Source organism: Lycorma delicatula, chromosome 8 (genome assembly GCF_047948215.1).
Source record: "Lycorma delicatula isolate Av1 chromosome 8, ASM4794821v1, whole genome shotgun sequence".
NCBI lineage: Eukaryota > Metazoa > Arthropoda > Insecta > Hemiptera > Fulgoridae > Lycorma > Lycorma delicatula.
The window spans coordinates 19,714,896-19,732,488 of record NC_134462.1 but is presented as its reverse complement, the minus strand read 5'-3'; the positions used below and the strand labels follow the sequence as shown (position 1 = coordinate 19,732,488).

At 29.7% G+C, this 17,593-nt stretch overlaps 1 protein-coding gene across 2 annotated transcripts in view; it reads right to left on the bottom strand.

Annotated features, from left to right (window-relative positions):
• Positions 1-16,461, bottom strand: part of LOC142328824 (uncharacterized) — a 33,489-nt gene extending 17,028 nt beyond the window's left edge. For both annotated transcript variants that reach the window (XM_075372892.1, XM_075372893.1), the window contains exons 1-3: positions 16,326-16,461; positions 10,261-10,410; positions 4,170-4,328 (exon numbers count right to left, since the gene is read on the bottom strand). In XM_075372892.1, the coding sequence (XP_075229007.1) occupies positions 4,170-4,328; positions 10,261-10,410; positions 16,326-16,403 (387 nt within the window). In that variant the 5' untranslated portion in view covers positions 16,404-16,461. The remainder of the gene's footprint in view (positions 1-4,169; positions 4,329-10,260; positions 10,411-16,325) is intronic.
• Between the last annotated feature and the right edge of the window lie 1,132 nt (positions 16,462-17,593).

Here is a 17,593-nt window from a genome sequence, read left to right as displayed (position 1 = left end):
ATTACACGTCATCCACGCATTTTTTCTATTTTTAAAAATAATCGGTAATGAATTCACATTAACGTGTTCGAAGCAACGTGGGCTGGCATACTTGCCAATGAGCAACGTCTTCAATTTATGATTTGCTGACTTATTATTGGCAGACAAAAGAAAAGTTACCCTTTCTTTGTTCATTTTCATACCAGACTAGGCAATAATTTATAATATAAAGCAGTTTCATCACAATTATACAACTGTTCGTTACTGAAGTTATTCTCTTCTATAACTGTTTGTAATATTGTTTGTGAAAAATGTTCGGCTGTCGTTGCATCTGCTGAACGAGATTTTCCTTCGATATTTACTTGGCCTATGTCATGACAGATTTTCCAACGCGATAACCAACCGCTAGAAGCAATGAATTTCTCTCCGTTGTTAATTTTTTCATGAAAATTTAGTGCCTGAGCTTGAAATATTGGCCCTAATAGTGGCCTTCCTTCACTCCGTTTTTGCAAAAACCAAAGATACATACTCATTTACATCACCAAGTCTAACCTTTTTGCGATCTAGTCCGACTGTTTCATCCACTGAATCAATAAATGAATACAATTTATCTTCTTTCATTCAACCACGTACAGTATATTCAGGCACACCGAATTCGCAGGATAAACTGGCTTTCGAACGACCTGCATTAATCTTTTCAATAATTTCTCCTTTACAGAATACGTTTTTCGTTTAGACGACATGTTAGGCAAATAAGAAGGGAAAACAAACACTACAAAATTTAATAAATTAACCAACGTAAAAACTTAACTATACTGACAAACACAGAAAGAGCAGCTCGTAATAAATCACAATACGTAATAACAATCAGTTACAGTATACTGTGCCTTGTACAGGCAGCACATTGATGGTCTTATCGCTGTTACAGGAAATGAGTCATGTGCAGTATATCAATAGAATTTCAGCTATTACTGTATTAGAATCATAGTTTACTTTTACTGAATCATGTTTTTGGGAATTCCGAGGCATTAAAATTGGTCGTGACCAATTGACAGATGTTATATTACAAGCGTTTTGTTGACAATTTCAAAGCATTTATGGTGAGTCTTATGCCGATATCAAATACAGTGGTAGGGTGACTAGCATGTCTTCATTCTTTTTTTTTTTCATATACTCGGATATTTTTTGTGGGACAGATTATAATCCGCGTTATATCCGTATCGACCGTATATCTAGCCTCGTTTTAGCGGGGCTGTACTGTACTAAGCTTTATTAAAAAAAAGTATGATGTAACTGAAAAACAAAAAACACAGTATTAACATTCAAAAAGATCTTTCAGGAGCTGGAGTTGAGGTGTATGACTAAAAGGTTTATTGGAGATTGGTGGAAATCTATGATTTCATCACTTATATGGGTATGTTTTCATAACAAAGAGATTCTTAAAAGTACAAACTACTGGTAGACTTGATTCCTGTCTGATTAAGGATTAAAATAATTATTACAACTAAAGAAGAACATATTAAGTACTAAATAATTATTTTAATATTATTTATGAGGGTATAATAATAAATCATTATTTATTCAATGACAATGAAATTAATGCTCCTTGTCAACATAATTATCTAGTTACATATTAAGGTACTTGTTTGTATTTGCTATTAGCTTTATTATTTCATACAAAGAATTGTTCACAGCTCTTGTACCACATTCTTGATCTTTTCATTGCCACTAAACTTGGTGCCATCTGAAAACATTTTGAGAGGACCAAACAAACAAAACTTTCTGATGGTGCAAGATTCAGACTGTAGGATAGAGGTAGTTACACCTCCTGACCCAACCTTTTGAATAGTTTCCTGCATCTCTTAAACAATAAGTGGGCAGTGGTTATTATGCAGAAGAATTATGCTTTTTGAGAGAGAACCAGGATATTTGCTCCTTTTTGTAGGTTTCACTTTATTTTTTTACATGTCACAACAGTACTCCCTATTGGCTGTATGTTGTTCTATACAATCATAATAAATTGACCCATTATCGTTCCATAACACCGTTGGCATAGCTTTACCGACTGATGCGTAGATTTTGACTTTTTCCATGTGATCAAACTCAGTGTTTCCATTCCGTACTCTGATATTTTAATTCTGGTTCAAAATTATGAATCCAAGTGTCATCTTAAGTTATTCGATCAAAAAAACCATCCTTCCTCTAAAAACCATCAATTTATACAAATTGGCATTTGTATAAATCATCTTGTTTTATACAAATGTGAATTCAGGTATCTTTGTGATTTACCAAATTTTATTTACATCCTTGAGTGAATTTTAGGGCCAGTTTTATATCTTCAGAAAATAAAAATCTTATCACAGCATACTGTATTCTTTAATTCACATTTCAAGCAGAACTGACATTTTTAAATAAACATAAGAGGGTGTAATACTGAAAATTCTCTTTGAACAGCTGGTATTTTCTGTCAGGAATGCAGACTTGAATGTCAAACAGTTTCAGTTTATTCTAATCAATCGTCTTTCTGCTAAAGCCATTGGTATCTTTAAATACTGAAAGAAAAAATTGAGATATTTTGTCATTTTCAAATGATAAATCTATTTTTCTATAAGAAACCAATCTTTTTTCAATTAATTTACACAAGACTATAATATCCAGTTGATTTTTAATAAAATTAATTAATAGTAATTTATGAGGTCTGTTAATAAAGTAATGATTCAGAAAAACTTTTTATTTACAGTTCAATTATACATGGAGTCTATCACCTTCAAAATAGTTCCCTTGGGAAGCCGTGCAATGCTTAAAATGTGTTTTCCCACTGTTCATAGCAGAGTTGGAACTCAGAAACCAGAATATCCATCAGATGGTTGGTTACATTTTTTAAAATGTTTTCTACTGCTCCAAAATGGTATCCTTTCAGGTGTTTTTTTAAAAGTCAGGAACAGGAAAGAGTCGCAGGGACTCAAGTCAGGTGAATAAGGTGGTTGAGGAACTACATGAATGTTTTTCTTTGCCAAAAACTCATTAATTGAGAGTCCAGTGTGCCAAGGTAAATTGTCATGATGCAGCATCCAGTTTTCTTTGACGGCTGGTCTTACACGGGCAAATCTTTTCTGCAGTCTTTCAAGAATTTCTCGGTAAACATATTGATTTACAGTCTGTCCTGTAAGCAAAAACTCCTTATGGACAATGCCATTACTATCAAAGAAAAAATTAGTATGGTTTTGAATTTTGATTTGCTCATTTTTGCTTTTTTGGGGCATGGTGAGTTTGAAGTGTGCCACTCCTTGCTCTGGCATTTTGTTTCTGGGTCGTACTCAAATATCCAAGATTCATCATCAGTAATAACATTTTTTTAAAAAATCAGGATCAGTTTTAATTCGCCCTCAAAGATCACGGCATACTTACACCCTGTTGTTTTTCTGTTCAAAAGTGAGGTTCTTTGGGACTAATTCTGCACAAACTTTTTTATGTCCAGTTCGTTTGTCAAAATTTGGTATGGTTAAAATTCATTTGTTCTGCAATTATTCTGACAGTTAATCGCCGGTCATACCGCATCAAGTCTCTGATTCGCCCAACATTGTCGTCACTTTTTGACGTTAACGGTCTTCCAGAGCCTGGATCATCCACAACTGATTCCCGGCCACCTGAAATGCTTTAAACCAACTAAAAACTTGGGCTCATGACAGAGCGTCATCTCCATACGTTCTTTTCAATTTTGAAGATGTTTCAATAGCATTCTCACCGAATTTAACACAAAACTTGATTTCACACCATTGCTCATAATTAGTATCACTCATTTTTGTAACTCACAACAAAAACTCATTTAACGAAAAGTTTGTTTATATCTCACGTGGCAACAATAGATTAAAAATATTAATACCTAATATAAATCAGCTGTTCATATAAATGGTTATAGTAAACCATGGTTATAGTAAATGGTTCATAGTAAACATATGGATGTTTACTAGTAGCTTTACAGTGTTGCCACTTTGGCTCCCAAAAAAAACTAGTCTCATTCCTTTATTTACAGACCTTGTATATTTAAGACAAATTACTACAATAAAATTAGGTTAATCTGAAAACTAGTTTTGTTCAATTTTAAATTGCATTTAACTGAAACTGTAATACTGCTTTTAATTTGTTTATAGTTATATAAAATGAAGTTAATACAGATAAGAAAATCTCACCTTTTTGATGGGGCAAGTATATTCTTCATTTGCAGATTCATATATATCTGTTATTAACCGCTTAGCAAATTTTTCAATAAGTTCACAAGCATCCATAGACACATCTGTTAAAATGTTCCATCGACCATTTGTCCCTTTAGTCACCACATACATCTGAATCTGTAATATAAATTAAAAATTATTTATCAAGAATATTTAACATTATCATAGTACAGGATCTTGGTTTATGTCCACTTAACATATTTTTTGGGGCTTTGGTAACAGAATTGAATTAATAGAAAATACTTATTATTATTACAAATCACTGATAAGATGATGATATGCATTGGATTAAAACTGATGAAAATGTTTTATTTTGAGCAACTAGAAAACTATCAAATTCAGCTATTTAAATTTTTATTTTATTTTTTTTTTAAATTTCATTATACATCAAACTACATGTATATACACTAACCTAAAATCTGTGATGTTTATTTTGAGATATAATTGTACGTCTACCTGAATATTATGATAAAATGTAGTACTGTAAAATTATTATTAATTATTAAAAACTATAAACAGCAGGCATTGAATTTTTTTCTTCCAACAGGCCTTTCAAATCTGCACTTTATCAGTGGAGTGTCTGGTAATACTATTGATAATGGGACCTGTCTTTGAAACTTAAATACAAGCACATAATCATTCAACATATATTCAACAAAAAACACATTGTACAAGGATTCTTCAATAAATTAAAGAAAGAAATGACAAAATTGTAAAAAGTATTCAGTAAGAAATAATGTAACTACCTAACATTCAAGCTGGCAACTCCCATATAAAAAATATTAGCTATTCGAAAAGTATTTTCAATATTATTACTTCTTTTGTTTATTTAAAAACATCAGCTGTGCTGAGGAAGAACAATGTGATGTGATAAAATTTTTGTTTTCTGAAGGTTTAAAACTAGGAAAAATTTAATTGCAGATTTTAAAACAATATGGCAAAAGCATACCAACTGTGAAAATTTTCATAAGTGGATTGAACAATTTAAATCAAACAAAATAAATATTGTCAAGTTTCATCATAGCAAAAGAGAAGAGGAAGTTTCAAACAACACCATGCAAAATAACATTAATGATCTTATTCATAAAATAGACGAATAAGAATTTGGGAAATCACTGAAATTTGTAGTGCAAAACAGCTCATTTTATCCATGATAAGCTGAATTACTGCAAAACAAAAATTTAACAGTGGTTTTAGACCACTTTTTTTTAGACTGCTTAATAACATGTATTGAAGTTCAGACTAATCATTTTGAACCGGAATTTAAATGTCACGAGTACTGAATGGAATTATCCAAGTTTGCCCAAAGAGAAAAAGTTCAAAACATATTAGTCAGGCATAAAGTGTTTCTCTAACAGTGTTTTGGGACTATAAAGGTCAAATTTACTGCAATTTTTTGGAAGAATAATGTATATATGATCAACAGTGAGTACTATTGTGGTATAGCAGAAAATTCTCCTGTATGATAATGCCAGCCCCATAACACTCAAAATCACCAGAAGCTATTCAAAAGTTGAGTTGGAAGGGGTTGCCACATCCACCTTACAATCCCAATTTTGAACAATCAAATAGGTTTTTTATTTGATCCTCTCAAGATTTTTACAAAGAACCAAGTTAGACAACACTGAGCAAGTCAAAAATATGGTACAAGAATGGCTCAAGATTCCAAAGGTAATAATTCTATTTATTATTGGAATAAGAAAGCTTATAGAAAGATGAGACAAATGCAATAAATTAAGCTGGGGATTATGTTGAAAAGAAGTGTTAGTTTTATTGTTATTAAATAAATAATAATTTTTTTAGTGAATTGTCCTCTTTAATTATTCAATGACCCTCTTATTATTCAAATACATACTACAGCAATTTCCTAACCTCTTTTAAGAGAATTGCATTAACCAAAGTGCTGCAGTAAACTCATGAGGATAATGCTGATAGTATCAGAAGACTTAAGAACAACCTTCATATTTTGAAAGTCAATCCTTTAATTCATTTTGATGTTTAATGTATTCTATACTAAGTTTTATAACATTATTTAATTATTATCACTTAAGTAGTTGTATTTTATTAAACTTATCATATTGGCTTTTTTTTACAATATTTTTAATTGTATTTCATTAGAAATAAATTATAAATTATCTCCAGCTTAAGACTAAATAAATTATCAAGTTTTTTTTTTTTTAATATTAGATAATTCACTTATATTTTTACTTCAATCAAAATTATTTGTTTTAAAGGAAAAACTTCTAAGAAATCTCACTTACTGATAATGACAGTGTATACAATCTAGTTTCCCACAGAAATGGTTAAAATTTGTTGTTTTACATTAACAGATGCAAGTGAACTATGGATGGACAAAAAAAAATTGGCAGAGGATTAATAATCTAGATAGACTGTTATGTATATGCTGAGACCTGGCAAATGGCATGCTATTCCTTATACAATTTGTCTTAGACTTTCTTATGGTTCTAACACATATAAATCATTTTCAGTGCACATGGCATTAGTGAATATTGTTTCTCTGTAATTATGTTCATTGTAAGCAAATCCTCATGGTAAAATGAGTGAAGAAGTTGCTTATATGGCTGAATGTCACCTGAATTTTTATGTTGTTGGCATGCTGATATTCAAAATTAAATTCAACTCTGTGAAGAAGATAAACAGAAACTATTTCACTCCTCAATTACTTTAGTTAGCCTGGTATGGAATTCTTTTATTCAACATATAAATAAAATCAGAAATAGAATTTTCCTTTCTTACATAATTTTAATTTATTAACCAATAATTATTTAAAATCTCTTTAGATATTTCCTTTTACATTTATTTTTTTCAGGTCAAGATTTTATTTGTTTGTTGATTGTAAATCTTTTTATATCCTTTAACTCATCAAATTTAAATCTAGATAAGATTAGACAGGATATAATTTTATTTCATACTTCAAATTTATTTTTATTTGCAAAAATTGTAATTTATTTTAAATTGCAATTATTGTAACTGCAAAAAAAATTCCATCTGGAAATACCATACCAGACTATTGAAATCACTGTTAGTGAGATATTTAAACTAACAACTTATTCAAAGTAATTTTAATGAAAACATTAAAAATTCAAACTTTTCTTACAGTAAAATAAATTTTGAAGAAAAGAGATTAAAGAAAAGGTAACAGTTACCACATTACATATATTTCTTCAAACTAATGGGACATGAGTTCAATAAACACGCAAATCAAAATGATGAGTCCTTAATTTCTGATGAGTTGATATGAAAAAATACCCAGATTTTCAGATTTAAAAAAAAATTAATTTTATTCTACATTAAATTTTTTCAAACATGGCACCGTTGGTATATGAAATTAGTTATAAAAATAAAATAAAAGTTAACCTTACCAATAATTTGTATTATGTCTCTAGCGCTTTCGGTCATTCGACCATTCTCAAGAGAGAATTTTTTTTTAATAATTTAAAGCATTAAAATTAAAAACGTAAATTAAATTAAGAACTATTAAAATCATAACAACTGGTCGTCATTGTATAAAAGTAATTACTTCAGTTACGTAAGAGTGTCTCATTTGTAATGAATAGTACTAGTTGTAATAGTAATAGTTGGAGGGAGATATCAAGTTACCTAACCTGTTGTCAGTAACACTAGTAATAAAAATAAATTAAGAGTATTATTTTCATGAAATTACCGCATAACGCTTACGTTACCCTTTCAATGCCGTGTAATTATCAAAATCATATTTCTGATAGTTTATTGATCTTTAGAGTGAAATATAGTAAATTTGTGTTTCACTCCAAAACGTCACTCATGCTAGAAACCAATAAGTTTGCGCGTACGCATAATGATTATTATTATGAGTATGTCGACGGGATTGTAAAGTGATGATATTTTGATATACACTCGTACTTCACTTTGTATTATTTCTTATTAATAAAAGTAATTATTTAGATATTAACTAATATAAGTATTTACTGAACTTTACAGTTAACACACTACATATTGGCGACAAGGCAAAAGTATATTTTCGAAGTACATTATACTTGGAACTGTTAGTAAAGTGTTAGTGAGTTTTTTTTTCATAACAGAAATCTGTTACGACAGTAATAAAGGAAATTAAAAATGCCTACGATAAAGGAATTAAATTCTACTGTTAGTAAATATTAGCAACAAACTGCTGAAATGCAAACTACAATTGACAGATTAAATCTGAGCATAATAACCTTCGAAAAATAGCAAATGATTTTGCTAGTCAGAAAGATACGTTTACTACTCCACAAAATGTTACTTTTTTCAAATATTGGATCCATGTCCGAATTCAAAATTGTTGAAGATTGAGATATTTATTAGGATAGGCTTAATCAATACTTCATTGCAAACACAGCGTGTCAACCCGAGCGTAAAGTAGCAGTTCTTATAACGTTAACTGGACGACACGTTAAACTTTTTTAGGGATTTGTGCGATCCTATTAAATTGTTAAATAAGACCTACGAGAAACTGTGTCTAATACTGAGGAATCAGTTTATACATTAATGAAAATTTTTACACAGTGAAAAAGACCATGAACTTAAAATATAGCAATATAAATTTAATGAAAACACATTTAACAAGAAAGGGTTTTTGTTTTCTCTACATTTTAGTGCGTTTAATTTAAGAGTGGTGTTATAACATTTTTTTATTTATTTATGTGATTGTTTTCTTCATAAAATAATGAACTCTATTCAAAAAGTAGGCACCGGAATGGACCGATCACTAGCAGAAATTCTCGATTCGTTAGTATCAATTTCTAGAATTAAATTTCTAATTTAACTTTGGTTATACCAACTTTCATCATTCAAAGAAAAATATTTGTATACAAGAGGTAATCAATTTTGGACACGTAATAATCCCACTCTGAGACACCACCCGCCAGGGCAACCCGCCTGGAGGACCTAGCTGCGGAGGCGTGCCGTAGGCACGTCCTGCAGGTAGTATTATTACTAAAAGTTTATTATTTAAACTTTTGATATTATTAATAGTTTAAATAAACCCAAAGAAGTTCGAAAAATTCAAAAATCTATATCTTTAAACTCTGATCGGTTACCCCAACCTAAAATAATGCACCTAAAGTTTTTTTTTTGTTGGGGGGGGGGGGTCGCTTGCAATACTACTATGCCTAAGAAAACATTAAAAAAAATTCGGTTAAAAAGTTTGATAAATAACGTGTCGGTCATTAAACAAAAAGGTAATACATTTTTTGGTTTTGGGGGAGAAGGGGAATTTGGGGGAAATTCTTTTAATAATGGTAAGATATGCATGCACACATGTACTGAATTGAGTATAAATATAAAGTGGGGTTATGTTTACAAAATGTTGATAAAATTGATCCCAAACTCCCCCCTTCTAGAGATATTGACCCCAAACCTTTACAAACAAATTTTGCCCCGAAGTACGAGCCTGTACAAAATGTCATCAAAACTGGTTTATCTAGTCAAACGTTATTAAGCTTCAAACTCGCCAGCGCACGTAAATACGTATGTACGAATATTACCCCCCCCCCCCATTTTTCGGGATCCCTGGGTCATGAAACGTCGGAAATGAAAAAAAATGCCAAACGCCAATTTTTAACTGACTACCACACTTTCCTTCTTGCGGCATAGCTCTAAGGATATGATGGCCCGAATGTAAAAATGGTGTCACACTAAAGAATATAATCAAAAATTTACTATTCAGAAAGCTAACAATCAACTAAAAAAGCTAGCAGTCAGCCTCTTTGCTAATAACTTCAATGTAAGAAGAAACCATCTGTCGACTGATGACGCTAATTGAGGTTAAATGACTATAAAAACCTCTAATAAAATTAAAAATTTAGAAAGCGTCTCGTTTTAGTTATATAATATTTTTGGACTATTATCCAAAAAAAAAATCAACTTAAAAAAAAATCAGACGTAAAACTCAAAACCAAATAAATGATTAATTCCAATAAAAAAATTGTATTGACTTGTAATATGATCAGAAAATCGTTTATTAATTCGTTACATCATTTGATGAAACGATTTTTTGATGTACACTTACCCAACCGTCTACGTCATTTTCAAATGTGACATTCGCAGTGTATCCATGATGAGTCCGATTCACTTTATGTAATTTTGTTGAATAAATAACAGAATCTCTTCCCATTCTACGACATCGACCCATTTGTTTAACTTTAATGTAGTAAGGTCCCTAAAACATTAAAAATATATTGTAATAATTCTGTTCTGTTACAAATTTGAGAATACATGAGTTATTGTAAAATTCTTTAACAGGTCTCTATACATTTATTATTAAAATAAATATTAACTAAGTAATAATAATAATGATAATAATTATAATAATAATAATATTGATGGTGATTGTTGAACCAACCCGAAAATTTATTCCATGCAGGGGCCCGAATTCAGGTAGCTGGCATCTCATTTGTAAGTCCGTGAATGAGCGAATGATAATTCAGATGTTCACGTTTTAGTCGATTTAGGTTTGGGATCGTAGAGGTAATGATTGATAATTTGCGATGTCGGAAAAATCGTGTTGACAATAAAACCAAGTAAAACGAGCTGTATGAACAATTTTATTGCAATTTACATTCATAATGCATACAATAACGTATTTTAAACAGTGCTATAGTGTTGATAATTATAAAAAATAACTAATAATTAACAACACAACAATAAATTAAATGGTTATATCAACTGATAGTATTTTCTAAATGGAAATTAACTTCTACTGTTAATATCGGCTGATATCTGTTACTTATCGTAAATGAAACAATTCAGCTGGAAATACTAACTTAAAAAACGTATTAGGTTTTTTACTTAACTTAATTATTACATGAAGGACAAATGTTAATCCGGCGAAGTCCAGCCACGTGACGTTCACGATGAGGAGGTAATATTGTCCTGCGGTTTGATTATACGGTAACAGGATACCTGAAGTCAGTACGGTACGGTACCTTGGCTTTTACCTTGATCGCCGTTTGACTTGAAGAGATCATATTAGGAAAAAGAGGAAGTTGCTTGAAATTAAGCTTAGGAAGGATGTTTCGTAAGAGATCACAACTCTCTTTATTCAACAAGGTTCTGCTCGACAGAGCTTTCTTGAAATCAATATGCAAATAGGAAGGGATTGAAATCTGGCTACCGGCCAGTAACAACAACGTGGAGGTCTGTCAACGGTTTCAGAACAAACTTCTACGTAACATAACCCACGCGCTGAGGTTCGCGAGGATGCTGAGATTCACGATTACTAGGCATTCCATACGTTCGTGAGGAAGTTGAACGTCTAGTTTTAAGGTATGTGTCTAGGTTGAATAAGCATGTCTCGCTTTGAATCTGCTAGACAACAGTGCGAACATTAGGAGACTAAAAAGGGTCCGTGTATTTAATCTTGTTGATAGCCGGTTATGATGATTCGGCTTGGTGTTCATGTTTATTGCGTATTTCTTGGCTGTTTCAAAGTTACACTTTCGTTTACTGTTCTATTTAAAGTTGTTATTTATTTTGTTGTTTTAATGTTAATGTTGATTGGACATTCAAAATCACTATCAAATGTTATATTACTTATGTTATACTATTGTTTGTTTGTTATTTTATGCTATTGTTTTTGTATTATTTGAGCATTATTATTGGGTGGCCCTCTTTCACGTGATCATAGTCATATGACTTGCTTATAACTTCACTCTAGAAGCTGAATGTAAGTAAATAAATGAATTCGGCCAAAAAAAAAAGTTTAGTTGAGTAAATCAGCTGTTAATTTACAATGTACTTTGTATTATGTTGAAACAATGTAACTATTAACTCCTCATTTCATTTTTTACTTCAACGTACTTGCATTGGTCAAATTTGATAGTGTTAGTAAAAATTAAGTTGTAGGCCTAGAGGTTAAAATTTGTTTTTTGGTTAAAATTTTATTATTAGTTTCCTCGTTCGTTTATTTAATTTTATTAAATATTAAATCTTCAAATAATAATAATGCCTTCTTAAAGTGAAACCAAAAGAATAACTCTATTGATGATGTACGAGTATGGAAACAGAGTTCGGCCTTTACAAGAGGTATGTAATTTATTTAATAATATATTTCCAAACAGAGAACCTATAAGTAAATCGACTGTGATCAAGACAGTACAGCGATTTGAAGAAACCAGTACTGCAAAGAATCGTCTTCTCACCAGTAGATCAAGAACTGGCACAACTGATACAAAGTCATTAGTTGTATTGCAGACTTTTATTGAAGACCCTTATTCATCGATTCGGAAAGTTGTCCAATATGGCAACGGTTATTTTTCAATTCAAAAAATCCGTAAAACAAATTAATTTCACCCTTATAAGCTATAGTTGGTGCAAGAAGATGATTTTGACCGCCGAGTTAAGTACTGTGATATTATAATTTAAAAATTAGAAAGATGCAAATTTTTATAATTCAATAATATTTACTGATGACGCGAGTTTTATGTTAAATGGCCATGTGAATAAGCAAAATAATCGATATTGGAGCGATAATAATCCCAGATGGATGTTGGAAGCTCATACACAGCACCCTTAGAAAGTGAACGATTGGGAGGGAATCGTTATCATTGTATTGTAGGGCTTTTTATTTTAGATGGTAATCTTACGAACTGCTTACTGCAACTTGTTAGTCGATAGAATTTTGCCAAATATCAGGGGAAATGTTGGACAAGAATTAAATAATAACATTGGTTTCAGCAAGATGGGACACTTAATTATTGTCTAAATTTTAAATGAACAATTTCCAAATCGATGGATAGATTGTAAAGGAGCCAAAGAATGACCTGCCATCTCTCAGACCTGTCTCTTCTGGATTACTTTTTTTTTGGGGGTACTGAAACATAATGTTTACAAAACAAAACCTGAAGACATTGACGAATTGAAAAGAACAATTGACGAATTTTCTGGTGTACCACCAGACATGATACAAGTTATAAACGGATATTACTTGAGGTGGGAAGCATTTTGAATATTTATTGTAGAATGGTATGCTTTTAAAATTTATTTCATCAGTAATTCACGATTGAAAACATTTTTTGTAAAAATAAATATTGTAATATTTAAAGTAAAAATATCAGTTGATATAATCGTTTAAGTTGCTGCGTTGTAATAATTAGTTATTTTTTATTGTTATCTATGTTATAGAACTGTTTAAAGTTAACTGTTTACCTCGTTTTATTGTTAACATGATTTTTCCGTCATTGCAACTTTGTATTCTTATAACTCGATAACAAAAGAATTAATAGAAAAATGAATGCGGGTTTCACCATTACTTTTTTTGGAAAATTTTAAGTCGAAATCATGTGTCATATCACCTTCCTATTTTAAAAAGTTAAGTTTGATTCAATATGACGAAACCAAGATGGCCGACAAAAATTAAAACTCACATAATGCAGATTTTTTTAACTATGTAGAACCCAATTTCTTTCTGCCTACAAATATTTCTCAGATATGCAGTATAAAGTATCACCTAGTATATATATATATATATATATATATATATATTTTTTTTTTTTTTTTTTAAGGTGGTAATCTCTAATGGTGGACACTGAACATCTCTTATAACTTTTAACAATTGTTAACTGTTTATTAAAAAAAAAAGTATACCTTATGTTCTACAATAATTAACACGTAAGATTATCATAGGTAGTAGTTTTAGATTTTAATTATTAGGTCTATTATTGTGAGAAAATTATTAATTAATTTGATACTAATTTACAATATTAGAATTAATAATTAATCGAATTGAACATAAAGTGGAGGACATGAAAACAGACACAAAATTACATCAATTTAAAAAACTCTGCTATTTTTAACTGATTTTAAAGATGTCATTTTGTTCAAAATAAAAGGCTTAATATTTTAGCAATACCATACATTTTGATAAAACATATATTTATGGAGATATAACGGATTGAAAAATAAAAATGGCCGCCATTTTGTAATTTGCAAAGGTATTTAAGTCCTGATTTTTTTTTCATAATTTTAAAGCTTTATTACAAAGACGCTTACAAAATATCAATGTGATGATTCCTTTATCCGAACTTGAGATATAAATTTTTATATAAAAATAACAAAATGGCGAACAGTGTGAGAACGAAGGAGAAATTGCCATTTTTCCTAAGGATACTTTTTGTTTGTTTTTACAAGTAGAATCCGAAAAAGTATGGCCAGCCCACCATTTTATAAACACTCTGGTATAGTCATCGGTCAGGGTATATTTAGCCGGTCATGGCTCGCTTCGTTCGCCCTTCCCGTCTAGCCAGAGGGCTCTGCCCCTTGAACTTCTCTGTGTTCATTAAACTAATGCTTGTGAAAAATAACAATGATAAATAAAAATTAAAGCCTGTTCAATTTTATAAACATCAGTGTATTGTAAATTTATTTAGAACAGTTTGGTCAGTACAGGACCCGAAACTTTGAGTGATCAGGAATGTGAATTTCTAAAACAATCTGCCTCAATCTTAAAACTTTTAGTTATGTTTGGTTAGCTGTACTTCGTACTGATAAAAATGTATTTTTCCCGGTTCTTAACGTTACCAGATATACACTACTAGGAGGTGACTGTACTTCATTTCTGTTCCTTTTTTAAAAATATTTTAATTTCTTTTATTTTATGTTTTTGAGCCAAATAACTGGAGGCAGGTGCAGCCATTCGCGTTACACATACAGTAACATTGGCTCTGTTGGTTTAACTGTCGGACCGTACACCGTCGCATCACTTAAAAAATCGAAATTCAAAAAACCCGCAAATAGTTTTAATATTTATCTGAAGAGTATTTGCAAGCCCTAATCTAGTGAATATCTCGTTTAGTATAATCGAAAATGGAAAAAATATGCTATCACTGTTCAATTTGTTTTTTTTACCTTTCTTCACCCCTTTCAATGTAGAATTTCAAAAAATCTAGAAATTTGTTTTTAGATATTTATATGAAATTACACACACCAAAAGTCAAATTGATATCTTCAATTGTTACAGAGTAATTAAAAAAAATAATAACTGGGTTTCAAAAAGATTCAAAATCCATTTTAACTGTTTAAATTCAGAATTTCAAAACATGTAGAAATTAATTTTTAAATTTTCACATGAAAATTACACACAACAAATATCAAGTATCTTCATTTGTTACCAAGAAATTAAAAAAATAGTAAATTTCATTGTTACTCATTTTAACACTTTAAACTCTGAATTTAAAAAAAAATCCTTTCTTAGTATGCACTTATCCTGTAAGAAGAACATGTATACAAATTTTCATCAATTTACCTTCAGTAGTGTTGTGGGGCATTGATGAATCAGTCAGTCGGCCAGGATGAGTTGTTTTATAGGTACAGATATATATATATGTTTTTCTGGGCATAAATTTTGATCAGATTCTGCACTGTTGATGATTCTTATTTTAAGCAATAGATGAGAGCATAGTCCTGTTCCATTGTTTAATTGTACTACAATAAACATATGAAAAAAAAAGACAATGCTTTGTTTCAAGAAAACATTATTTTCTTTGCAGTTGTTTCGTTAAGCTGCTCATATTTCAGCTTCGATGATATAACAAAATTTAAAAAAAATTATAACAAAATCTATTCAATTTTTTCTTTTAAATTGTACTGAAAAGGACATTTTTTTCCATAATGCCTTCAATAAATCATGAAACCCTTTTTTAACTCAGCAACTAATTGATTCATTTTGGAGGACACGAGATACAAATTATGAAACTAGTTTAAATTTTATGCTTACTTCAAAAAATAAGTTTAAAAGATTGTATTGAAGGCATTAAAAAATAATTATTTTTTCCTTTTTAATGCATTTAAAAAAACTATTTTTGAATCAGTTCAATTTAAAAAAAAAACAAGTTTTTATACTGTTTAATAACAAAATAATTTAAACTTCTACCTATTTGTGTTTTCCTACTGCCATATTAAAATTTTTTATTTCCTACTTAAAATAATATTTATTTATATGCTCCCTTCATGTTTACATTTATTTTACTATGTATCAAGTAGAAATTAGTTTGTATCACTCAGTATCACTTCCAACTTATGAAATTCTAACAATTTCATAAATAAAATAGTAAATGATATGGTATGCGGTATACTTACCGCAAATTCTTCCCAGAGACATAATATTACACCCAAATACAATAAATATATAAGACAAATGACAGTTATTAATTTCATTATTAAGATTTATCAACAAGAATATTTTAGCAACAATAAAAAAAAGACTTCCTATTATTCCAGGGAAATGTAGAAAAGTGAAATGAATTTAATTTTAATGTATGCCACGGGAAAGAAAAATATATTGTTTCTAATATGGTAAATAATACTACGATAACCTTGATTTTATAGATAAGCATACAATATAAAGGTAGAATATAAAATATTTGATATTCATAATTGATTAAAAATATCTGATTAAATGAATTATTTTTTAAAATGTATAAAAACTAAATCTCACCAAAAAAATCTAATTAACAGTATTTGTTATCTAAGCAACAATAGGTTTATCAAACCACAGTAATTTTATGATGAATTTTTATCATTTTAAAATCTCAATGTATCCCACAATGTTTGTATCTTTGATTGGTCATATTTATTTTATTTACCAACTAATTTAGCTGAAATTTTTCATAAACAAGATTCCAAAAATATACTTACTTTATTACTGTTTACGTTATTTACTGCTTGTAAAAGATGTATGATCTTTCAAAATAAAATTATAATCTTCAAATACTTTAATTACTAACAATTATTTACTTTTATAGTTAGTTATACATCTGTGATTCAAGTTTTCACAGATTATTGACAGATTTAGGTGTTTTAAATCATCATGTAATCCCACTTATTCCAAAAGATAAGGTAAGCTATTTTCCAATAAACTGGTGTTTCATCTCATTATGAAAATGCTGTAAATAATTAATTACTTGGTTATTGGGTGTAACAGTTAATAACTTTTTTTGTTATTATAAAGCTATTTGAAGAAACATGTGTATTACCATATCATAAATTCTAATGAGAAATTTCAAAGTTTTTTAGCAAGAATTCATCAAATCCTACAGACCTTTTTAGGGGAACTTACATATCATTTACAACGCATTGATATCAATTTGTAGCTCTGGAGGAACTTCAGTTTGAGTAGTAATATTTATCCAGTTTTTTTTTAAAGAAGTGTTTGTTTTATTATTAAAAAAATTTTTTAAACCATTGGAAAGTGAAATCTTATTTTCACCATTTTGCTTGTATACAAAAAAAAAGACAGAATTTTGAAAGGTTTATATTGATATTCATGGAAAATTTCATTCAAATTGATCAGTAAATAAAATATACACAGCCAAGAGATGTTCTGAACCTCTTCATAGTGAAAACTG